A 27265-nucleotide genomic window follows, 5' to 3' on the forward strand; every position below is an offset into this window, starting at 1 on the left:
TGACCTTAGATAAAGCTGTACAAATCGCTCAAAATATGGAATATTCCAAACAGCAATTGAGTTCAATGGCATCTGCGGCTGACAAGGACGTTCACCACGTGGCGAGGCCTAGGAAACGTTTAGTCCAAAGGCTGGAAAAGCCACAATACAGTGAAGAGAAAATGACCTGTTCTAGATGCGGGACCACACATCAAGAGGGAAAAACGTGTCCAGCCAAGGGAAAAACGTGCAGAAAATGTGGCAAACTGAATCATTTCCAGAAAATGTGTAAATCACGTAATACTGTGAACAATATAAATTGTGAGTCGGACTTATCGAGTGACGATCAGGATTTTTATGTATGCACGGTAAATGATTTCAATACTTCTCGACCTGATTGCGCAATGGTTAAACTCAAAATTGGCCGAAAGTCCGCCCCTGTAAATTTCAAAATAGATACAGGTTCTCAATGTAACTTAATACCTCAGGAAATGCTCAAGAAACTAGATTTCAAAGGCCCCTTGCTACCCTCTGATGATAGGTTATCTTCCTACACTAAAGACCCTATCCCAGTTTATGGAAAGGTCAATTTACCCTGTAAGTTCAAGGATAAGGAAATCGTTGCATGTTTTCACGTAGTAGGCAGTAAATCTCCAGCATTATTAAGCTTACAGACTTCAATAGATCTGAGATTGATAAAACTGACCTATGCTATAGAAAAACAACCAGTCACGTTAGATAAACAAAAAATCTTGACTGATTACAATGACGTATTTCAAGGCATTGGTTTATTCCCAGGTACATGCAGTTTACATTTAAAACCAAAAGCTATACCTGTAATTTGTCCACCCAGGCGTGTACCTGTAGCTTTACAGGACCGTTTAAAAAATGAGTTGAAGTCAATGGAGGATAAAGGAATTATCCAAAAGGTTACTAGACCGACTGACTGGGTCAATTCATTAGTCTGTGTGGAAAAACCCAGCACTGGAAAGCTGAGGGTGTGCTTAGATCCTAAAGCACTAAATGACAATATCATGAGACCGCACTACCCTATGAGGACTATAGAAGACGTGACAAACCAATTGACAGGTGCTAAGTATTTCAGTGTATTAGACGCAACGAAAGGTTATTGGTCGATAAAATTGACGGACGAATCCTCATATTTGACGACATTTAATAGTCCCTTCGGTAGATACCGATATTTGCGGCTTCCTATGGGTATCAAAAGTTCCCAAGACATATTTTGTCAAAAAATCGACGAATTTTTCGAGGACGTGACGGGCGTGACGTCAATAGTAGACGATCTTCTTGTGTACGGACGGACTATCGAAGAGCACGATGCAAACCTGACACGTGTTTTGGACCGAGCACGTGAAAAGAGTATAAGGTTTAACCCAGACAAATGTGTAATCGGCTCTCAGGAAGTTAAATACTTTGGTCACGTACTGACAGCTGACGGTCTTAAGCCCGATCCCGAAAAAATCAGGGCAATTGTAGAAATGAAAGCTCCAGAAAATAAGTCAGAGTTAGAAACTATTCTTGGCATGATCACGTATCTGTCAAAATTTGATTCAAAATTGGCAGAAATGGTAAGCCCTATGCGTGACTTGTTGAAAAAAGACATTGAGTTTATATGGGACAGTGCGCAAATTGACGCCTTTGAAAAGGTTAAAGTCGCAATGACTAAGGCACCAGTCTTGGCATACTATGACCCGAAAAAGCCTGTCACATTGCAAGTCGACTCGAGTGCACGTGGTTTAGGTTGCACGTGCTTACAGGACGGCAAGCCCATTGCATTTGCATCAAAGACCTTGACCCCTACAGAGAGAGGTTATGCTCAAATAGAAAAAGAGACATTAGCTATACTTCATGGTCTTCGACGTTTCAAGCAATACTGTTACGCAAGACATACTAAAGTTGAATCTGATTGCAAACCTGTAGTTTCAGTTATGAAAAAAGAAATATGTCGGGCGACCCCCAGACTACAACGTCTCTTATTACAGATTCAACAGTTCGACATAGAGTCGTACATGTTAGCGGGAAAAGCATTCCCGTAGCGGATACACTATCCCGTAATTTTGTCAAGGATACGTATCCAGAATTGTCTGACGGACTTGACGTGCACGTGCACACGGTTATTAATAGTTTACCGGTTAGCGACGGAAAATTACAAGACCTCAGACTTTCCACACAGCAAGACAGTCAGTTTCAGACACTGAAACAAACAATTATTGACGGCTGGCCTGAATCTAGGCACGAGTGCCCGAATTCCATATTAGAATTTTGGAATCATCGGGATGAACTCTCGACTCTAAATGACATAATTTTCCGTGGTCAAACATTGGTCATTCCAAGTTCATTGCGAACTGAAATGATTAACGCTGTTCATGTAGGTCATATGGGAGTGACTAAAACGCTGAACAGGGCCAAGGATATTATGTTCTGGCCAGGCATGGTCAAACAGGTCACAGACCACGTGTTAGCATGCCCTTTATGCCTAACACACAGAGCATCAAATGTGAAGGAACCATTAAATCCCCACATTGTGCCCCAAAGACCCTGGCAACATATTGCCGCTGACTTATTTACGCTTGACGGACGTGATTACCTTATAACTGCGGACGTCTACAGTAATTACTTTGAAGTCGATGCATTGCCAGAAACAAAAAGTAAAACTGTTATTAGAAAATTAACAATGCATATGGCTCGCTATGGTCAAGTAGAAACATTGAAAAGCGATAACGGGCCACAGTTTAGCTCAGAAGAATTTCAAAAATTTGCTTCTGACTGGAATTTTAAACATGTAACATCTTCACCTGGATATAGCCAATCCAATGGTTTCATAGAAAAAATGGTCTCAATAGCCAAAAAATCAATGAAAAAATGCCACGAGACCAAAACAGACCCATATTTAGCATTTCTGGAATATCGTAACACACCTTTAAACTGCGGATATTCTCCCGCACAACTGTTAATGGGCAGACGGTTAAAATCCATTTTGCCTACAACTAATGAGCAATTGAAACCATCTTTCATTAACCACAAATCTGTAAGAAAATCTCTGCAAGAAAACAAGGTTACGCAAAAGAACTATTATGATAAAAGTTCAAGGTCACTTCCCCCGCTAAACAAAGATGACTCTTGCAGGGTGCAATTTGGGAAAACTTGGAAACCAGCCATAGTTCTAAAAAAAGAAGGGGAGAGATCATACAAAGTGCAAACTGAAGATGGCGCTATTTACCGCCGTAATCGCCGCTTCATAAACAAAACGCGGGAAAAGTTCCCTATCAATACAGAGTCCTTCCCTAATATCCTCCACCAAGGTCAAGATCCTCATGATGTAATCTCAAACAAAGCACCTTTAAAATTAATGATACAAGTATTTCCAAGAATATTCAAAATCCTATTAACTATGAAACAAGGTCAGGCACAGGTTATCAGACGCGCAGTGGTCTAATAGTAAAACACAATAATCGTTACAATTCCGATGAATAGAGCACTGTTAATTAATCATCGGGAATTGATAGACATTATAATCTAAAAAAAAAAAAAAAAAAAGAGAGAGAGAGAACAGAAATTAAATAATAATAATAATAATAATAAAAAACTTTGTGACTTTAAGACAATTTAAATTGTTCTCTTCAGTATGTATATGCATTTTTAATCATCATAATTGTTTATTATCATATACAATTTTATAAACATGTGTTGCTTATTTTTTCTTTTAAAAACAGGGAGATGTAGTATCATCGTACATGATGAACTAGAGCTGACCTATGTATAATGCTTGTGTGCGCATGCTCCGTATTTCTAGTAAATCTAAGATCACATGTTAAGGGTTTACAGAATAAATTTATATCTTGTGCTGAACACTCGTCGTGTTTTACTTTACTTCATTGTATCAACGCACTTGGTTTAATTTCTATTAATTATTGTTCATAATAAACGAACATTACAACAAACAGGTCAGGGATTTATACAACCAGTTGTTAAGTTATCTACGCTCATTTTAATCCCAATAGAAACATTCAAATATTTGGGTTAAAAAACATGACAAAAGTACCTAGTAGTCGTTTACCCGGCGGTGATCCCATTAAACTGGCAGCTGATTATAGATTCGAATAGAAAACACAAATAGAAACATGTGTTTCGGTACAACAAAAATCGGAAGTAAAGTGAAGAGTTAAATAACAGAAATATGTGGTCAAATATGTTTTAAAAAGGAAAATAGTATTTCAGAGAAAGACGCAAAGATCAGTCTTCAATCAAATGAATGACCCCGTATTGTGTAATTAAAAAGTTTATTGAATTCTAGGGCAACGAATCATAATTTGATAGTCCATGTGTAATACAATTTTCAATACAGATTATGAGATACATGAAAATTTTAAAGAATAAGAAGCTTTAAAAAAAATAATCATAAATAAAAAGAACTTATATGTTTGTGTTCTAAAAATAATTAGCGGCATAAGACGAATTTCGTATTCATTTTACAACACTTGAAAAATTACTTCAGAAAAAGTGTTGTTGTTTTTTTTTTGTTTTGTTTTCAACACAAGTGTGTGTGTGTTTTAAGTTCATTTTTACTCGGCGCCGGAATAACCATATGTCCGAGATTATAGCATCGGGGACGTCTTTTTCAAGCAGAATCTTCCTGGTTGCCCATTCTTCGTTCGTTAGTGGTAAAGGAGACGACAATACTGTCAATGCATCAACTTCCTGACTGACGACAACAAAAACGGCATTCAGTAGCGCCAAACCTCCAGAGTAAGTTTCGACAGGTCAACCAATCACCTCTGGTACTTTAGATGACTTGACCTTGACCTGCCGTGTGCCTTCTCCGCGACGTGCATGCCTCTGGTGGGATTTGGAGAAGTTTCAACAAAAACTTCCAAAACACGCTATTTATAACACCATTCATAGCACTGACGCTTCGATGTTCTCATCTATTTGCGGGAAATGGTCGACAAGGAAAACCCTACATAATAACCGCACACTCTGTGAACAACAGATTTTCCGCAGTATATATTTCAAGCTAGTGAGGTTTAACAATACATGTAGAATACCATAAGTTGGTTGAGTGTTGGCGGTAAAAAAGAAGATATAACTTCCTGATCTTTTCACTTAGGTTGATTCAATTTTGAATAAGCTTTGCAGATATGTATTTTTTTCAAGAAATATTTAGCTTTAATATTATCCGAAGCCGTCAAAGTCAGCGACGAGTAATGAAATGGGAATAATTTTCTGAAACGTGATTTTATTCGAGATTTGCTTCGGGAGAAGACAACTTTCTGTCCGTAGAGCATGAATATTAATACTAATCACAAGACAGTGGTGTCTTATTGATCTTAATTATGGTACATGTAAATAAGTATATTTTTTATGTTCAATAAAAATGTTGCATAACTTGCAGTTGTTATTATCATTCAATGATATTAAAATGACATATTAAAGTATTTATGATGAACAGTCCTAGAATATTTTGATAAGGAACCGTCAGTTGTAAAATGGTATTATGACCTTATAATGAACAGTCGTCATACTTGCTGGTATGTCATTTATAAATGGCAGTTTAGGTTTTTCAAAATTTGCATGATTAACAGTCCGAATATGTAGACCTCAATGAAATGTTCTGGAATATTAACAAAATGAATAGTCAACCATATAAACCATATATATGAATGGTTGAACACAACAGTAAGGATAAATGGCGCAATGTGCATATCTTCTTATTTTGGTAATAATTAAAATAACAGCACATTTTAGGCAAAAAGAAAAGAAACTATAAGTCTGAAACATTCTGTCATAGCCTCTTTCATCAGTACATCCAGTGCTTTGATTAACTGTAGTTGTAATTACTTTTTTGTAGTTATCGTTCATTTGGGTTTATTACTTTCCATGTGTAAACTAAACTCGAGCATGTCCAGGTTTTACAAGGTTTTTCTTAGAAACTGAGAATTGTTGTACAATGTCAGTAGAAGCATAAGGTCTGTATTAAGGTATCTATCAGATTCAAACTTTATTATTCTAGTTTTTAAGAAATGTCGGGTAAACTTGATATTTGTCATTGGTTTTCGCGAACCAGATTATGACGGTGATTTGAGTGAATCGGAGTCGGTTCGGCCCCAAAGTGCCAACACTTGCTTGGCACGCCAGTCATCTCTGTCCTATAACACTTGACAATCCTTATAAAGATTACAAAGCTTTCAATATCCTTCGTATTAATTTTTTCTTTATCTTTATTTAAGTGAACACAGAGGACGAATGCAGGTACTTGGTTAAAATCCTTGTTTAAAGACAAAAAATTGCATATGCAATTTCGACATTTATATAATTTTGAATAGTGCCGTATGGCTAATTAGAACAGTGTGTCCTGGCTAGCCGTATGCGACTCACATACAGCTAGAACTTTTGGCTAGCCGTACGGGCCTCTATTTTTATAGATTTTTTTTATCTTTTAATCTATAGACATTAAGTATGAAAATAGAAGAAAATGTATATGATTAATTTATGATTAAATGTAACTGTATGGTAAGCGCTTAAATTTTTCAGCATACCCGTTTATATGGTGGGAGATGACATGAATGTTGCAGACATGAAGACAGACCCATAGGGAAATCCCACCAATAAATATGCTAGGAATCTGACATTCGTATTAATTCAGCGAGCATGTAATAAAGTGAATCATACATCTCAATAAAACTCTGTTGATAAGCTGAGTATCAACATATCAAAAAACTTATTACAAACATATCAACTGCCTAATAGTTTCAGATAAAAAAATCAGCACTTGGCCGCCATTTTGCCAAAATGTTTGACCAAATTATTACGAGGTTGACCTTTACCTGTTAATCTGAGCAGACAGTTAAGAAAACAGTTCTCATGTGCTTCTAACTTTTTATAAATCATTTTTGAAAGATATGAAAAAGATTATTACTAATAAAACGCTACAGTATTCATAAGCCTGTTTGAAATAGTGTGTTTTAAGTTCACATTTGAAAGAACTTAATTAGCTTGAGTGGCTTGGACCGGAGGGTAGATTGTTTCATAGTTTTGGAGCTACATATTCAAATAGTCGGATTCTGTAAGTTACAGTAACTGTTGTACTTTTTGGTATCGCTAATGATTTTGCTTTGTTCTGAGATTGCAGATTTCTTCTTGGTTTTTAAACACATAACATTTCTTTTATTTATTTTGGTGATTGAACAAAGCTTTGTAAGTATGCATAAGCATTTTAAACAGAATCTTGCATTGCACTGGAAGCCAATGTAGTTCTTTAAGAGCAGGTGTGATAATTATGGTCGTACCTCGAAGTCCTGGATATGATGCTGGCAGCTGTATTTTGAATGATCTGCAGTTTGTTTATTAATGGATTGAAAAGTTTTAAATTAAAAGACTGTCCATAAAATTACATACTATCCATAAATATCTCAAAATCCAATTACTAAGCATTGATCATAACACAGTCTTCCAAATGAAGATGAACAATTAGCATTTAGATTTACCCTTGTCCGTCCATCCATTCGTCCTTCCGTCCGTTCTCTTTTGTGTCGCATGTAACTCAAAAAGTATTTGTCCTAGAGTCATGAAACTTAACAGGAATGTTGATCAGCATGTATAGTTGTGCACCTGGGTATTTTCATGTGAATTTATATAGTATTTTTAGAGTTATTGCCCTTAACTTAGTAAAAAAATTTCAATTTTCAACTTGTGTCCCATTTAAGTCGAAAAGGATTTGACATAGAGTCATGAAACTTTACATGGATGCTGATCAGCATGTGTAGCTGTGCACCTGGGTATTTTCATGTGGATTAATTTAGTTTTTCAGCGTTTTTTTTTCTCTACTTTGGGAATGGTGCCCGTACCAGACTGATTGGGAAAAAATGCGTTATTTAGACTTATATTGGGAATATTTTTTAATGCATTTTTTTCAGCTACAAATGAGATTAATCATCATGAATAAAGATAGCTAACAGCTTCCACTGTCAAGGTAAAACTATGAAGTGGTGATTTATATGAATATGTTGGATTAAAATGATTTCAGAGAAATTTCTTGGCCTTGTTGGAATTTTGAACAGCCATTTTGGGAATTTAATCATTGGAAATTGGGAATTTTAATGTCTATTTTCTATTGGGAACAGTACCGTTTTAGGGTAGTAGTTATATAAAGAAAAAAAACACTGTATTTTTAGAGTTACTGCCCTTGACTTAGTAAAAACCGTTTTATGATGTTGTGTTATTTGTTCCTTGTGTGCTTGAGTTAGAATCAACCAACTTTACAGGATCACATCACTGTGAAGCTATACACCTGGGACTTTGTGGATTCTTTTTCAGTTTTGTAAGAGTTATTGCCCTTGACTTACAGTAGTATAAATTTGCAATTTTCAACTTGTTCATGCATAGCTCAAAAAGTATTTGACTTCAACAGTAGGCCTGAAAGAATGTTGGTCAGCATGTGTACTTATGCACTGGGATTTGCTTGTGGATTTATTCAGGATTTGTAAAGTTCTTGCCCTTTACTAAGTAAAAGATTTTTAGTTTTCAACTTGTGGAACATTTACAGTAAATTCTCTCTATTAGGACCACTAATGGGACTGACTCAAAGTGGTCTTAATAGTGAACTGGTCTTAATAGTGAATAAGCCACTTTTAGAACTAATGCAGTCCAACTAAACTGAATGTTTATGTACTCATGTAGCAGACATTGATTTAGGTGGTTTTTTTTAACTTTCTTTAGATTTTAAACATTTAAATTTAATATTTGATAGATTTAGCAAGCAATGATTGTAAGGGCCATAAGAATGCAAACTAATAGAAGACTGAGGTTTAACAATTTTTCCAAAATATAAAGGACTAGTGCATAATTTCTTTTATTCAAAGGCAGAACAATATATAAAGAATTAAAAATTTTGATCGGTAGAAATTTGCACTTCTCATTATGACTTAAACATTAATTGCATATCTAAATAAAACACACTTTTGCAACCGTTAGTGGCTTTTACCCATACTTGCCACCAACAAACAAATTAAATTGCTATTGACCACCTGTTAATTACCAACAAAATTAATTGTTGAAGAGATTTAATCCCAATCATGCTGACGCTTGAATACTAATGGTAGATCGTAAATCAAGCCAAGCGTTTATGCCGGAGGAAAGATTCTGTCAATGGGGGCAATTAACACATCGTGTTGGGTGGTCATTATGTTGCATGGTCGTAATACAGGTTAATGATTTAATAAGAAATGCACACAAATGTCTGTCACAAGTAGTCGCAATGCCGGATTAGAGATGTGGTCGCCATATTGATCATTTTTCTCAATGTATAAAGAAGGCAAATATTTTGTACTTTTGAAAAGTGCCCTTAATAGCGGCGTGGTCCTATTTGTGGCGTGGTCGTTAGGTGGTATTTTATTGTAGTCCAAAAAATATTTGACCTAGTGTCATAAGATTGACAGAACAGTGGTGTGTGGGGGGGCATCCGTGTCCTATGGACATATTTCTAGTTTTTATGCTCCTCAAAAATTTCAGGGTAGCATATAGTCGCCGGGTTGTCTGTCAGTCCGTCCGTATGTATGTCGGGAATTATGTCCGGCCTATAACTTTGTTATTTGAAGTCAGATTTTAAAACTATTTCACAGAAATGATCACCATATTGAGACGACGTGTAGCGCGCAATATTTGGGTCGCTACCTTGAAGGTCAAGGTCACAGCATGACCTTGCAGCAAAATCGTGTCCAGCCCATAACTTCCTTATTTGAAGTTGGATTTTAAAACTATTTCACAGAAATGATCACCATATTGAGACGACATGTCGCGCACAACATTTTGGTTGCTACCTTGAAGGTCAAGGTCACAGCATGACCTGGCAGCAAAATCATGTCCGCCCATAACTTCCTTATTTGAAGTTGGATTTTAAAACTATTTCACAGAAATGATCACCTTATGGTGTCGACATGTGGCGCGTAACATTTGGGTCGCTACCTTGAAAGTCAAGGTCACAGCATGACCTTGCAGCAAAATGGTGTCCAGCCCATAACTTCGTTATTTGAAGTTGGATTTTAAAACTACTTCACCATTATAATCACGATATTGAGACAATGTGTAGCATGCAACATTTGGATGGCTACCTTGAAGGTCAAGGTAACAGCATGACCTTGCAGCAAAATCGTGTTCGGCCCATAACTTCGTTACTTGAAGTCGGATTTAACTACTATTTCACAGAGATGATCACCATATTGAATCGACATGTCACATGCAACATTTTGGTCGCTACCTTGAAGGTCAAGGTCAAAGCATGACCTTGCAGCAAAATCGTGTCCAGCCCATAACTTTGTTATTTGAAGTCAGATTTTACAACTATTTCACAGAAATGATCACCATATTTAGATGATGTGTTGCGCACAACATTTTGGTTGTTTTTACACTTTGAACTTTGTCTGTGACATATCTCTGACACTACAAGAGGTATACCTTCCTGTGTCCAAAACCTATTTGGGGAGCATTACCCTGTTCAACCAGCTCTTGTTTATGAATGTATTTGAATAAGTAAGCGAAGAAATTTTTCAATTTGTATGTATAGATTCATGAATAAGGTTTTTTTACAGATCATTTTCAAATGGCATTTAATGTAATTGTTAAACAAAACAAATATAAGAATTAGTTTTCACAAAATTACACAGATACTTTTATTGTAGACCCCCATCACTGAATATTGAAAAAAATCAACCATTGTTTTGTAACTACTTCAAGTCTTCTAATTCACACATAAATAAGCTCAAACAGAATTTCTTTATGTATTAAAGAAGTAATTATTTTTACCCACACTTCTATTTCCTGAAGAAACCAAGAATTGAAATGTATTCATAACTGAGTGACCAACATAAATTTCAACATTAATGCTATCCTTTTGCATTTTTTTCTAGTGTCAATGTTATCCCTGACCTATGCCATTTCTTTCTAGTGTCAATCAAAGTATGTATTCTTCTAATAAACAAATATATGTAACTATTCAGTCATACTTCTCTTCCAAGCTCTGCACATAAAATTACATTTTCCACACCTTGTCGCATGACTGTTTGTTTACAAAATCATGAAAAATTTGCTGGTCCGCAAAATATAGTGGAAACTCGCAGGAAAACAGAAGACTTTATTTAAATCGGTATCAAATGAAAACTAACGTATCACTAACTCGCACCGGCACATGGCCAAAATAAGCCCTGCCCCTTTGAGTCAAGAGTATTTTTTATATACAATGTTCATTAAAGAAACACTAAAAATTATGTTTTCAGAAACGGATAAAACTAGTGCTTAAATATTTGACATGAAGCATTGTCTGGTGGACCTGTATATTTATTTGATATACTGATTTAAAATTTGTGCTCAGCTTCAGATGTAAAATTGAACTTTGATATGAGCTGGCCTAGATTTCGACCAAGTGACCCACTTTCTTGTCTTTTGATGCAGCTATGAAATTTGAACCATGACTATGCACAGTTCAACTTTGATATCATCTGACGTAGATTTTGACCAAGTGACCTACTTTCTTGTCCTTTAATATACAGCTATGAGTTTTGGACCATGTGTACAGGTTAAGGTGTAAGAAATGTAACAAACACTAGATTTCACGGCTTTAACACTAATAACTTTCTGTTCTCAGGTGAGCGCTTTGGGGCCAGTGGCCCCCTTGTTTTACTTTTGGAGAGAATTTTCTTTTAGAAATAGGGGAAAATATATACTTTCTGGATAAGAGGAATGGGGCGGAAATCGGCCCCAAATTGTCCCTTATAAAATCACTGTTTGAGATAAGATTATTTATATTCCAGGTAATGGGAGTTAATGTAGCTGGACTGGTTGTACTGATTGTGTTTTATCTTGTGATCTTCATCGTTGGAGTGCTTGCTGCTCGGAGAAAGAAACAAAATGGGGGGACCAGTCAGATGGAGTCATCCATTGTGGCGGACAGAAATATCAGCACATTTGTTGGAATTTTCACAATGACAGGTGATTTTAATGTATTCCAGTATATAAACATGTAATATATAGACGATATTGAATGAGTGTAAGTTCAATACTAAATTTATTGCACGAGTTGAATAAAATTATATTATGCGAGCCTCTGGCGAGCATAATATCATTTTATTCAACGAGTGCCATAAATTCAGTAATGAACTTACATGAATTTAATATTCTTTTTATCACATACCAAAAATAAAGACCGTTTAAAGTGAAATAAGAGTATTTTTTCATTAACGCGCCTATAGTATAACGCTAACATTTAGCGAGTCTTTACACTATGTTGTATAACGCTTATGACGTCACGTCAAAATATATGCACGGCCGTGCAATACCATATTTACGGAGTCGCAAAATCGGCACGGGTGTGTGATAAATAAAAATATAAAGATCTGACAAATGTTATCAAAAAGGATAATGTTTGTAATATGTTACTTGAGTATTGATGAAATTAATGCATGCAAAGAAAGTTTTCCTAGTTATTCCATTTTGAAGGTGGTCATTTTTGGTCTATCACATACAAAAAGAGTGTTTTCTAAGCTTTGAAGTGCCCTAAAATTTATTTTAAACAGTCATTTTTGCCTACAGTTGCCTCTTAACGAAATCACTGAATATAGGAGATCCTAATTCATAATTATATAATACATAGTGCTGATAAATCATAATTTATTATGTTTTTTTTGTTCACTATAAAATGATCTTTATAGCAGATCACTGGTTGTCTTTTCAGAAACAAAAAAAAATACAAAGGGGTTCTAAAGTAAAGTCACTATTAAAATGAATAATATTTCATTTATGTGTATTTCATTTTATTAAAAAGTAGGCAGAATAACAGTAAGTCTTCTTTTGAATACATGTATTTTCAGCTACATGTACATTTGTGTATGTTATTTCTCAATATTTCAGCCACTACTGTAGGAGGGGGATACATTAATGGAACAGCTGAATCCATAGCAACAGATGGTTTAGTATGGACATTGGCTCCTCTTGGTATATTTCTAGGCCTTCTCACAGGTAAAGTTGCAAGGATCTTGCATTAAATTGGACCTCCATTGTCATGTGTTTAGTTGAAATTACACGTTCCAAAAATGAATTTGACTGTGATTCAAGTCTGCTATCACACAAATGATGATTATAATGTACATGTAGGATCTTTTAAATATAAAATAAATAGGTATAAAATAAACTCTGCCACCTTGCAAGCTAGATAACATGTATATACCGATTACAGGTGTTTCTAGATTGTAGCATACAAGTTCAAAGTAGATTTCTCTTTAGTGACAATCCCTTGACATGAACAAATACAAATACAAGACATTTATATAGCGCAAAAATGTATTGAATATTCAATTGCGCTGTACATTATTAAGACTATATACACATATGCTTGATCAAGACACTCCCAGACCCAGTTTCGATGGCACAGCCAATCTACAACTCTAGTTGATAAACAGTCCAAACAAGTATGTTTTAAGTTTGGCCTTAAACTGATTTTCATTGGTAATGTCCGTCAGATAGTCTGGCAATGAATTCCACCATTTAGGTCCCACAATGGCCAAGGATCTGTCAGCAAGTTTTGAATTTGTTGATGGTATATCAAACCGAATGTGGCTAGATGATGAGGATCTCAGTCTTTTCCTGTACTGACTCTGGCATTTAGTGAATAATTTACGAAGATACAATGGAGCGGTGCCATTTGCAACACGAAACACAGTCACAATAACTTTGTACATGATTCTTGCTCGAATTGGAGTGATTTAAGAATTTCAGCACTGGATTGATAGTAAGCAGCTCCAGTGACAATTCTAGCAGCATAATTCTGCACACGTTGTAATTTATCAAGTTGATAGGCTGGAATATCAGCGAATAATCCATTGCAAAAGTCTAAATGTGAATGAATCAAACCGTGAACAAGGATTTCTGCAGATTTCTGAGTGAGATGTTTTCTGATTGCTTTCAAATTTCTTAACTGCATGTGCCAACCTAATAAAATGACAACATTAACATTAAGCCAAGATATCATTTTGAATGCACTTGTATTTCAAAAGTATATCTTATCTTATATTTAGGCCTTTTCAGGTACTGAAAATAGGCCCCATTCCCCTTTTCAAAAAGTATGGATTTTGAAGATTTCATGACTGTCTCCTCAAATAAAAGAAATAAAATGAAATAGAAAATTAGATTCATTATTTAGACTGAATCTTCAGTACTATCTTGATGTTTAAAGAACAAATTTATTTTGGTTTTACTTTCTAAAGACTATTCTCCAGAAGTGTGACCTGTCTCCTTTTCCCCAAATAATGAAATAAAAACTGCTACATGATATTTTTGTAAACACTTATTCTCACGCGAATTGTGAAATTGATGTCGCTGCACACTCTGAACATAATCGATTCAGAAAAACTTGCTTTTTGATAGCTAACGTACAAAAAGTATATAAGGGAATTTTTTGATCCCTAGACTTCATTGATAACACATTCGATACCAAAATTTTATGAGGGAAGCTATTGGAAATGTAATGTTCGAGACTGTCGCCATTTTGGATTATTCGTGTTTGAGCTAGTGTAACCCCAAAAACCTATACAATTCCGGCAAAAAATTAATTTGTGCAGGAGTATGTATGCCTTCTTATCTGTTTTCGAAGCTTGACCCACTTGAAAAGACTGATCTTTGTCAAATGTAGAATGTTTTAGAACTGTCGCCAAAATTTACTGGCATCGGTAATGTACGCGACTTGTAAATTAAGTGCCGCACATAACTGAAAATAACTTAGTAATCTAAGTCGTTTATATGTTTATTTACAATTAAATACTTATGCTACTATAGCCAGACTTATCTTTCTTATGATAAATTCTAAGAATTAACCGAGATTCTATAACTTTGACAGTCTGTGCCAGATGATGACTTAAGCATGTAATGTTCGCTACATAAAAATTAGTACGTTCTATGCACTATTTCCCAAATAAGGAATTTTTAATAAATGATTTACATTTCGAGGGATATATAATAACCAAATCTTAAAGAATTGTACCCACGAATCTTTTAATATATCTATATACACATATGTCTGTAATGTATGCGACTGTAATGTTCAATACAATAAAAATGTAACATGGCTTTAGTATACTTAATTTTCAATTAACCAGGACTTAAACTAGTCATTTTTGTGTTATACTTAATCATAGATGCAGCATAAATGTATACATCCTTGTATTTTTTACAGTTATAATCAAATTTTCTTAATTTTGTATAAGTAAGGCTTTAGAATCTAGTAACTGAATATCAGATTCTTGTAACTACAAAAACAAAGATGTAATACGTTTAATATTAATTTTCTTCTAAAGCCAGAATCTGTATGCAAGGTTTTCTTACTGAAGTTGTTTAGATATAGATTATAAGTGATAAGCCTTTCATAATAGGTATTGTAATGTTCACTACATTTCGTATCGAACATTACTGAATTATTCTGATGGCAATCTATACATTTGTTAATGTTTTCAGCGATTTTGCTTTTGTTTTGGGGAAATATTCCATAATTATATATTGTTTAAATAAAGTAAATAGGTGTTTGTAATTTAAATGCGTAAATATATATAAGGCAATATTGTTGATTATCATCTAAATCAGTTTCAAACCCTAATAACGTTTCACCGCGTTAAAAAAAAAAACTACTATTATAAACATACATATAATAACTGAAAATATTATCAGATACTATAAACATAGTTGCTGACATGTTTAAAATATATCATCTACAATATTATACACATGATAGCGTCTACAACATATTACAACGATGTATCAAACATTACAATATTAGTATCGAACATTTCACGCAGACCTTGAAAAAATTCTTCATCTCTACAGTCATAATATGGTGAAATATGTATTAGAAATAAGTAGTAATTGCACTTACAAGTGTAGAAGAGGAAAAGACAATGTTGGCTCTTTGTAATTGAAATATTTTAAACTACGTAGGAAGCACATAATAATTAACAATTAAAATACATTTATCTCAATATTGGCTAGTAAGGTGTCTATTTTGAAATGTTCTGTTCAAATCTTAAAATTTGATGTACGTAGCCTTAATAATATCAAAGGCATGAATTGTAATATATGTATTGTTATTCTGTACGCTGCATACATGCCCACGATCTCAGTAAATATGTTTTATGACATTGATATTAATATAAGAACAGGTATATAACTTCTTTTGTATGCCGGATACATAGTTATACTCGTAATTTAATTCGTTTGTGCAATATTATTTACCCATGCTATTAACTCAAGCTTAAATGAACACACTTAATAATATTAAGTCTAAACTTAAAAAATGATTGTATAATAAAATGATGATAATAATAACTATTACTTTTACCCACAACGAATATTTTTACTGGATTACGTAATGTCCGAGACAATTGATGTTCTGTCAAAAAGACTCTACCACAAAATTTTAGTCATGTATTTTGTTTGCAAAGTTTTTTTTCCGTCACATTATCATCATTGAAGTCATTGTTTAAACAAATAAATGGAATCATACAAATGAAATCAATCATCAAAAATTCCGCATTTTAAATAAACGTACTTTTGTAGAATTGCGTTTTATCGCGATAACTTTACAAGCTCAAGAAAAAAATATTTCAAGCGTTTCATAGTGAAATATTTTGTTATTTTATAAATGTAATGAATACATGGCAAAAATAAAGTTCTCTGAAGTGGATATGTTTAATATTTCTTATGAAATTCGGAATGTTTTAATTAATAAACTGATAGTAGCGTACATTACAATAGGATAAATTTGACAACTAGGGTTGCTTCTTTCAGAGAGTAGTACTCGCAAAGTATTTGGTTGATGTTCAAAAAATTTCACAATTGTCTCATTTAAGGGTTCTACTTTTCGAAATCATCGAAAATAGGCCCTATTAAGGAGATCGATTTTTTCGACTTTTGATCTGTCAATTTCACAATTCTAATGAGAATCAGTGAAAGCATTATTTTATATGTAGAATAGTTGAGATTGGATCAAAATATTATACATGTATTACTTTTTAAGATATGTGAGAGAAAAAAAAACACGGAAAATTATATTTTATATCATACTTTTGTGTAGATTTATAGATAAGCTTTGAGCCATTGATAGTATTACTAAACATGACTAAAAAGATATAAAAGGTTATATTAGATTTTATTTTTTTATGTATGGAATAAAAAACAACTTGACTAGATATCTTAGATATATATGTGATTTTTATTAAGATATACTATAATACATTAAATTATAATATTTCAAAGTCTTTTTTTCTTTTCAAACGTTAATTTATGTTAACAATATACTTTCATAGGTTATAAGATATATGAGACAATTTGATTATATGTACATGTTTACTTGTGTGAGGTTTTTATAATAAGATAGTATCTTGTTTTATAAATGATGAGAGTTTTAATGACTTGCTCAGGTTTCTAAAGTTTCAAACAAGTTTCACATGATGTTTGTATTTATTTTATATATCTCATAGAGAAAAAAACTCCAAACTATTTGTTGTCCGTTTAAAACCTGAGTCAAAAGAAGTTTAACCCTGTATATTTATAATCCGTATCATACTGCTTGTTTTTGCATTTTTGGAGTCGAAATTTGGCCCCATTCCCCTCCCCAGAAAGTATATATTTTCCCCTATTTCTGAAAAACAATTCCCCTCTAAATATCCTTTGATATTGATTTCATCACAGTGGTGAGACAGGGTATGACATAAAACATAGTATTATTTCACAATTTGACAAAAACATGGACTATTTTATCTGTTCCTTACTTTCTCCTTTTATCCCTTCTGCAATGCAATTTTCTCCTTTCAATGGCCCCTGCAACCATTCCCCTAAAAGTAAAAAAAAAACACAAGAAAAACAGTTATTAAACAAAAGGGCTTGTAGTATTAGCATGATTTGCAAGTCAGGGTTAAATTCCTGAGTCCAAGTCATTGACTGATGGACATTAACCTTTAGGTCAGTTAGTACAACCACTGGAGAACTTCTTACATTTCTAGACATTAATTTTATAAAGAGCAAACCTTAATATTTCATCTGTTGAGATATTGATTTGTCAGACCAGTCCTTACTTTACATAAATGTCTTTATCAACTGGTCAAATACCTTTTGAAAAATTATTGAGACTCTTCCAAAATGTACTGGACTAGTCAGATAGTAAGGGAACTTCTAAGGAGTATGATTATTGTCAGATTCTTAACCAATACATAGAGGATATTAAATGAGTGTAGGTTTAATACTAAATTTATTAAACGAGTTGAATAAAATCATATTATGTGAGCCTCTGGCGAGCAAAATATTGTTTTATTCAAGGAGTTCAATAAATTTAGTATTGAATCTACACGAATATAATATTCTATTTATCACATATATAAAATAAGAATGGTAAACTGTAAACAAGAGACATTTTTCTTTGACGCGTCATAGTGTAACGCTTGTATTACCGCGCTTTAACGCTATGTTTATAGCGCAAATGACGTGACGTCAAAGTGTTATTACACTAGTGTAATATTGTCTAGTGTAATATCGTTTTTATTAAATGGCTTTATTACACTCCCGTGCCGCGGTTTTTGTGATAAATACCTGTTGTTTCTACAAGTAACAAAACTGCAAACGTCTCCGTGAAAATCAACACTGGATTAGGACATATGACATAGGGGCATTTTCTTATGTTATCCGACAGAAAACTTAGGTTATTAGATTGGTGAATGTTGGCAAATGTTCATTTTGTGGTATATTTATATTTAAGCATAAATAATTGTCATCAAATGCATTGATGCATATTGCCTTGTCATTTTAGTTAAATTGTTTTGTAAAAACAGGTGCCATTCCCTGACAGGAAACTTGGGTCTGACCTTTAAATGCTCTTTCACTAATATTAGAACAGTAAACAAGGGGATGAGGGTGATAATAAAGATACAAGAAGTAAACAGGAAAGCACGTTTTAATATCAATAAATGTCTTTCAGGTGGTCTTGTATATGCGAAGCCAATGCGAGAGAGATGCTACATGACAATGCTAGATCCATTCCACGAGAGGTTTGGCAATGTAATAGTGATGTTAGTGTACCTTGCATCATTGTGTGGCGATCTTTTCTGGACAGCTTCTATTCTCTCAGCATTAGGTAAATTGTCTTGTCCTCACCTTGTACATTCTATCCCTTGACTGGAACTCCATTGTGATCCAAAAGCCTAGAAACATAAAAAAATCAAATATTTCCCCCTGCTTAAAAATGGAGCAAACAGTGATGGGGTAAGTCCATACACTGGCGCTTAACATGCACAACCAATAACTACAGAACTTACAGTCCAAAAATATCATATGGAGATTAGTCATTTCATGATTTTGAGGTCAAAAGGGTTAAGGCCAAGGTGACCATGGCGCAAGTTTTTGATTCAGACCTACATCAGATGGTACACTAATCTAAAAAAAAACAACATTTCCATCAGAATCATGTCAAAAAATCTCAGTAGAGTCCCTTAACTTGCTGAATTCATGAAATAAATTTTCCCATCCTTTAATTTGGATCAGTGTTTGAATTTTACCGGATTTCAGTATAAGAGATGAGCTAAAAACAGTATAGATTTTTCTCAGACTGCACTGGTAATATGCAGACTGGTCAGGTTCTGTGTTGGTGACAAAGGGTAAATTCTTTTTTCGCTTCTTGCAGGCTTAGGGTTTATGCACCCAGTGAGATAAGTTTTCGTTACAAATTACCCGAATGGTGTAAATTAATATTCAAAACTTTGCAAAAGGGAAAATTAAAGCATTTTATGTGAAGAGATTCCATTTTCATTTTGTTTTGTGAATTAAACCAGTTGTGTTTTATAAAATAAATTGTTGTGTTTTCACAGGGACCAGCTTGAGTGTTATAGTTAACCTTGACCTTACAGTTGCTATAGTTGCATCAGCTGGTGTGACTGTTGCCTATACTATGGTAGGACAGATGATCAGTGTGGCCTATACTGACATTGTACAGCTTATTTTCATAACATTTGGACTGGTAAGTCAAGGCTATTATTACCATTATTATACCTTTTCAGTTGTAAGGGGGTATAATTGTTTGAGGTTGTTTGCATGTCTCGTCATCTGGATGTCTGTAGACTTTATCTTGAGTACACTTCATTTCTAAAATTACTCAAATTATCTTTCTAAATTAAATTGACTGTAATTAACTTGCTGAAATTGTAAAGTATTAGACCTTGACTCATAACTGACCTTGTTTGTATAGGTCAATTTCTTGAATTTTTCTATAATTGGCTCTTTGTTTGTAATTGAAGGGTATATACAAGATATTAAATGAGTGTAGATTCAATACTGAATTCATTGAATCTATTTATTACATGCCTAAAAAATGTATGTTTACAGTGAAAAATAATCATTTTTGTTGTTGACATGCCTAAAGTGTAACGCCAACATTTTAAGTATCTATGTTGTTTGTATAATGCATATGATGTCACATCAAAATATATGTACTGCCGGCTTGCAAAACCATTTTACAGAGTCACAAAAGTGGCATGAGTATGTGATAAAAAGCTATATCTAATGCATTATATAACTAACCTTAGTGGTAAAATTGAATCTTCGTAAAATATGCAAAAACTTTGATATTATTAATGAATGGATTTGTTTCAAACTTTATTGTTTTTATCATTTATAAAGATATATATATTTCAGGTGCTTAGTGTACCATTTGTGCTAACCAACAAAAGTGTTGGAAATATTTCACCAGATTCAACCAACTGGCTTGGAGAACTGAACAAAAATCTTTCAGCACAGTGGGTGGATCTACTTATTGCCATGGTAAGTGAATAATCTGATTGATTTTGTAAATAATGTTCCTTATGTTTAGAGTAACACTCTCACATATATGGTATTAAAGTATGATATTTAGTCTAGTAGTGTCAATGGGAATTACATGTATGTGCGCTGATACAAATAGATCTTAGTTACCTATTTATAATATTACAAGTTTGTAACATCACTTTTTACTGGATAATCGTGATGTTAAATATAAGTTCATATACACGGCTTCTGTCAATTTATAAAAAAAACTCACTTTTTTCTTTTAAGAAAATGTTTGCTGTATTATAAGTTCATTATAGATATTTCTGACAGGTGATATGGCCGTACATAAACGGTTGTTTGCCATACCTTTTCCTAGGGATTTTGGTTATATTTCTTCACAACTGTTTATATAAAGCCATAATTATAATCTGTTCAAAATCTTTGTACCTTTTCCAAGGGATTTGGGTTATATTTCCTCACAACCGTTTATATAAAGCCATATAATCTGTTCAAAATCTTTGTACCTTTTCCTAGGGATTTTGGTTATATTTCCTCGCAACCGTTTATATAAAGCCATATAATCTGTTCAAAATCTGTGTACCTTTTCCTAGGGATTTGGGTTATATTTCCTCACAACCATTTATATAAAGCCATATAATCTGTTCAAAATCTTTGTACCTTTTCCTAGGGATTTGGGTTATATTTCCTCACAACTGTTTATATAAAGCCATATAATCTGTTCAAAATCTTTATAACAAATAATATAAATGAATAAGGCACATTATGCGTCAGAAATGCTATCATTTTTATTTCTCAAAATTTTAAATATTTGGTGTCTTGTTACAAGTTCCACAAAAAATACTTATTTGCCATGTAAATGAACTATCTTTGCATCTTTTGCTTTGCTGGCAATTGGTATAATTATAATGAATTAGTATTTTGTATGGAAGTTAAAATACTATTTGTTTACATTTTGCTACCTTTACGACACATTACTGCACATTCAGCACTACTTTCTTCAGCTGTTAAACATCTTACATGTTCTAAATCCATAATTAAAACATTATTCATTTTACATTTCTGAAGAATTAATCAAAAAAAGGATTTCTGAGGCATAATGTGCCTTTAACCCTTAAACTGCTGAATTTGTATAATAGGTTTGCCCAGTTTTGGAATTAGAACAGTTTATATAAAGCTATAGAGATTTTGATATCAAGATAAAATATTTGTGCTTAATCAACAGTATAGATCCTGGTCATAATACATGTATAACAGTGCAGGCTCGCCTGGCACCATGCTAGTGGCAAAGGCTAACCATTTATAGGTTCCTTCAAGATTAAAATTTAAAAAGACGTATGAAGTTTGGATAAAAAATAAATGTTTCCCAAAATTATGTTTTTAGGGGAGCATATGTAAAAGTAATTGGTATTTGTCCACTTGTTATTTTTACTTACCATTTCCCATAATGCATGGTACATCTGTAAATTTAATATTTTAAGTTATGCCCCTTTGTCAACTTGCTGTTGGGCCCAAGCTCTATACTTGTAACATAGTTTGACATAAACACATTAACAATTAAACATAACCAGAACAGGAATCACTATCAATATGTGAGTTAGGGCGTCCATGGCTGCGTAGTTCAGATTGCTGAAATTAAGCCACTTGCCACTCACTGCTATGGGTTCGTCGAATCTGGCCAGGGACTTTGAATTCTTTCATGTGAGGAGGCTACGTTGTTGGTTCTACTCAGGTGCCTGTTTATGCCTGAAATATTGCACGGGAGCACCTGAGTTCTTCCTCCACCAGTGAAGCTGGAAACAAATAAAGAAAATGTGAGTTGAACAATAGCAAGTTCAAGTCATAGTAGTAATTTTATTGTTAAATAATAAATGTACACATATGACATTGCAGACATTTGGGACAATACCTTGGCAGGCGTACTTTCAGCGTGTATTATCTGTGAAGACTAGTCAACAAGCACAGGTTTTATCAATTGCCGGTGGTTGTTCAGCACTGATTCTTGTCATACCTTCAGTCCTTATAGGAGCTGCTGGTAAATCTGCAGGTAAATGTCAAAAAAACATATTTACAAAAATATACCTAAAGACTGATTCTACATTTGACAAAGCTATCCAGCTATCTAACTGGAATGTTGGTGGTTCTAATCAGGTGCCCATTTATGCCTGAAATAATGTATGGTGGGGCACCTTATGTCTTCCTTCACCAATAAAGCTGGAAAAAGTTGGCCGCCATATGACCTGTACTGTGTTGATGCGATGTAAAACCAAACAAAAAAGAGAAAGACTGGTTTACCAATTATTTTGACCACATTATTTAAATCCTGTTCACAGCATGTGTCTAACTTAAAAAATTTGTTGGAAGACAAGTTTTCTAAATTTGTTGGAAGACAAAATTTCTATTTCTATTCATCCTGTATGTCTGTAAAAAAAGTAGTTTTGTACATAAACAAAATACCAGTTGCTTGCATAAAAGTGACTTACATTAGTACAGACACAGGGATACTTGCTCTGTATCTACTGCCTGTTATATGACCAAAATATTATCAGCCTGTCTGCACTTAATGGTTTTTCCAAGTTGTTTTTGGTGTGGTCATTCACAAATATTTATTTTCAAATTATCACTGTATTGATGTAGGTAGCATCTCCACATGTATAAATTTGATATATGTACATTTGTACTTGGTATAGTTGTTTTAGCTAAGATTTTGACGAAACATGATTGTGTCCAATTAATTTCTATATTATAACTGTGTCTTTGTCTTTGAACTTACACAGATTGGAATGGCACCAAGTTGGGTATTTCACCTCTAGAGATTGGTAAAGGAAGTATGATCCTGCCCTATGTTCTTTATGAATTTACCCCTCCGGCTGTCTCAATCTTAGGTAAGGGTTTTAGGTACATTTATTAAGCAAGGTTTGAATATTCCATGTGACATTGATCATACTCCAATATTGATAATTTAAGTCTGTTTTATATTAAAAAGTGTGATCAATTAAAATAAATGTTTTGTTGGGAGCCAAGTTAGAATGCATCTCACAAGGAGGTCATGTTTCATCAGAAATCACCTGCAAGGTTTTAAAGTGTCTGTAAATGACAGAGACAGCAATACAAATATAAAGATAATGTGTGGAAGAATTTGACAAATGTTTGTTGGGCAAGTTCACAGAAGTGTTTGCCGAGTTTAGAAGTATTTGGGAGCAGTTAACAAGTGTGTGGGAGAAGTTAACAAAAGTGTGTGGGAGGAGGTACCGAAAGTGTGTGGGCGGGGTAAACGAAAGTGTATGGGGGAGGAGTTAACAAAAGTGTGTAGGCAGAGTTGACCAGTGACTATTTTATAAATCTGAATCATGTAAGGGAGCTAAAACAGAAGGTTAAATGTTTTACTTAAGTTCCAGCTATAAGTAATGCACTTTACAGTTACTGGTTGAACTTAAACTTAAATCATTTTCTTAAAAAGAAACATACTTTATTTTGTGTAATTTATTTCAGGTTTGGGAGCTATATCAGCTGCAGTAATGTCATCAATGGACAGTTCTATACTAGGATCTAGTTCCATGTTTACATACAATATATATAAACATATCTTTAGACAAAAGGTAGGCAGATACATTATATTATGAATAAAATTGTCTAAGCTTTTCAGTTTGTAAAAGAGCTAGATGCAGAGGTACAGTTAATTAAAATCACACATACTTTCTTATGAGTGACCAAACTTTCAAATAAACAGACAATATTATTTGTTTCACTGTAATGGTGATAAGCCAATGATTGATAATGTGTTGAAAATAAAGCTGAATGAAATATGCAAATACTGCCCCATTCTTTTAATCAATTAAATATTTCTGATACATTCCAAAGGGTATGTTTAGAAACTTCTGTGGGTCAAGTGGGTTATTGATTATTCATGTGAAGTACATGCAGAATTTGACGTCGAAAACAATTATTATATGGCCAATGTTAAGTTTTGTTTTCTTTTACACATGGTAATAGTTAAAATGTTTTGAACACTTCCCAAGTTTTCATATTTAACATTTTCTTGCATCTGGTGATATTCTATCTTAAATGCATCATTAAATAAGGAAAATAATCCTTAAGTATCAATTACATGAATTATGACTCTCTTTACAATGTGTTACAAAATAAACACATCAGCAATAATGGAAATATAGATACTCAGGCATATGCTTCTATATTATTCTGAATATGAAAACATTAAAATAGATATCATGATATATGATCAAGTTCTATGTTTACTTTGAAAAATGCCATTCTTAAATTCTTGATTTAAACATGTTTTTTTTCCCCTAAAATTTCAAGTCTTTATTCTCATACAAAGATTTTAATATGCAAGTGTAATGTTATCATAATAAATTGCTTGGAAATTTGTTAGTTTGTAAAGGATGATTATTGCTTACCATTAATTACTGTAACTATGTTTTTTTTCCCCAGGCATCAGATAAAGAGTTACTATGGATACAAAGAACAGCTATATTTTTGATCGGTATCATAGCAACAGTGATATCAATCTACGTTCCTATCATATACGGCATGTTTATACTGGCGGCAGATATTGTGTTTGTTATAGTATTACCACAATTAACCTGTGCACTTTTCTTCAAATTTTCAAACTCATACGGGGCATTATGTGGTTTTCTTGTTGGTTCCATTTGCCGTATAGGCGCTGGCGAGCATTTTTTAGATTTTGACAGTTTTATACATTACCCTTGGTACAGTGAAGAAATGGGTCAGTTATTTCCATTCCGGACATTTTCAATGCTGTGTTCATTTATAACAATTTTATTTGTGTCTTTTTTGACCAACGTTTTGTTTAATAAGCATATCATACCAGAGTATATGGACGTAATGGGCATTAAATGTCGACGCAATTACAGCTACAGTGTAACTACAAGTGATGTACCATGTGACACGGCGGGCAGGTCACATGATCTGACAGGTGCTACTGGATCACATGACCAAAGTGATTCTGTACATAAAGAATCTGATGAAAAGTTACGGGAACAAGTTTCACCATTGTGATGCAGCCGATGATTTATTGTCTAGTTTGTATATTTATACCTACGGACAAACAGAAAGTATACTGTCTCTTGGGGTAGTGCTCCTTAAAAAAATCTTAAAGATTATAGAATTTATACATTTGGTGGGTCTGTTGCAATTTTCTTGTTACACAATTGTTACAAATCAGTATTTTAATGATATAAGACTGTTTCTGTACAATTGATATGAATTAAATTTTCATAAACAGTAATATGTTTTGGGAATAGTCCTCCAGGCCTGTTGCTCCAATTATAAAAAATAGAAAAAGTTTATATAAACTGAATGTTGTTTTGTTAAAAAATACACTTGTGTTTTAAGATTAACTGATAATGATCATCATCAAAATGCATATTATAATGAATTTTATATCATTTAAAGATAATTTATCACTGATTTATGTGATATAAGTTTTATAATGGTCAATATTAAAATTTTTTTTTTACAATTCAAGTTTTTGAACGCAGTTATCAATTTTTAATGTGTTCACTTTCAGACTTGTAGATATTGAATTTGTCAACTCGAGTGGGTGGACCAACGCTCGGTGTAACAATACTATATTTGATATGGCAAATTCAAATCAACGTCAACAAACCTCAATGTTATATTCCATTTTCAAGATGATATTGTTTTAAATAGCCATTGTGTAAAATTTGCTAATCACATAATGATGTGCATGGCTGGAGCTATAGATAGTCCGGATAAACAAGAGTGGTTTGCGTGAAATTGTACCATAGCTCGGCGTACAATACTACATGATGTAGGATTGTTTTCGAATAAAATCTCTTTTTTATCTTATGACGAAAACATATTGAATAAATTGTAACAACCAAATTAGGTTCATACATTTACAAGTACCCAACTTTTAGTTTAAATTTTACAGCCCCAGAACTTAAGTGTTAAAAGATTTTAATAATTTATATTTTAGGGATTACATACAGTTGTTCGTCTGCTATTAGCATTGTCACGTGACTTTACCAGCAGTGAACCACACCAGGATAAAATAGTGAAAGATGTAAATAAAAGCACCAGTGACCTAAATCGGAGATATCTCGAGACATTTTCAGATATTCTAAAAAAAAATAATTTTACACCGAGCATTGGTATGCGCCGAGCATTGGTCCAACCACTCTAGTTCATTGACTGGTACAAAATACTGAAAGATTTTCACCATAGGTCATTCAGAAGTTAAAGGGGCATTAACAATTTATTTACATAACTTACTGATCTAGTTTTATGTGCACATTTTGACACATCAATTTGTATCTTGTCCTGTCTGTCTCAGGACACAATATTAGACTTTATCATAAAATATATATTCTGTATGTAAGCTAAATCCTTCATACTAAAACAGAACATACCTTTTGTTAAG

The 27265-nt window shown here is 33.5% G+C and overlaps 1 protein-coding gene across 2 annotated transcripts; it reads left to right on the top strand.

The window, feature by feature from the left end:
• The first annotated feature begins 5863 nt into the window (after positions 1 to 5863).
• On the top strand, positions 5864 to 26258 carry LOC132750371 (high-affinity choline transporter 1-like). 2 transcript variants are annotated; one of them, XM_060740334.1, is made up of 10 exons: positions 5864 to 5966; positions 11802 to 11979; positions 12898 to 13005; positions 19001 to 19156; positions 19887 to 20035; positions 20710 to 20835; positions 22732 to 22885; positions 23616 to 23723; positions 24331 to 24437; positions 25291 to 26257. In XM_060740334.1, exons 2-10 carry the CDS (start codon positions 11805 to 11807, stop codon positions 25876 to 25878), a joined length of 1671 nt encoding a protein of 556 aa, XP_060596317.1. In that variant the 5' UTR covers positions 5864 to 5966; positions 11802 to 11804; the 3' UTR covers positions 25879 to 26257. The 2 variants fall into 2 exon arrangements, with proteins under 2 accessions (XP_060596317.1, XP_060596318.1); XM_060740335.1 differs by having other exon boundaries at positions 5867 to 5978; positions 25291 to 26258.
• The last annotated feature ends 1007 nt before the right edge of the window (positions 26259 to 27265 follow it).

The sequence above is a fragment of the Ruditapes philippinarum genome, unplaced genomic scaffold, assembly GCF_026571515.1.
Source record: "Ruditapes philippinarum isolate M1 unplaced genomic scaffold, ASM2657151v2 ctg4157_1_1_1_1, whole genome shotgun sequence".
NCBI lineage: Eukaryota > Metazoa > Mollusca > Bivalvia > Venerida > Veneridae > Ruditapes > Ruditapes philippinarum.

Excerpts from the sequence above, each read along its gene's own strand:
- LOC132750371 (XM_060740334.1), top strand. The coding sequence starts at position 11,805 with ATGGGAGTTAATGTAGCTGGACTGGTTGTACTGATTGTGTTTTATCTT. Across the intron at positions 13,006-19,000 it reads ATTTCTAGGCCTTCTCACAG|GTGGTCTTGTATATGCGAAG; the intron begins GTAAAGTTGCAA and ends AATGTCTTTCAG. Across the intron at positions 22,886-23,615 it reads AGCTGCTGGTAAATCTGCAG|ATTGGAATGGCACCAAGTTG; the intron begins GTAAATGTCAAA and ends GAACTTACACAG.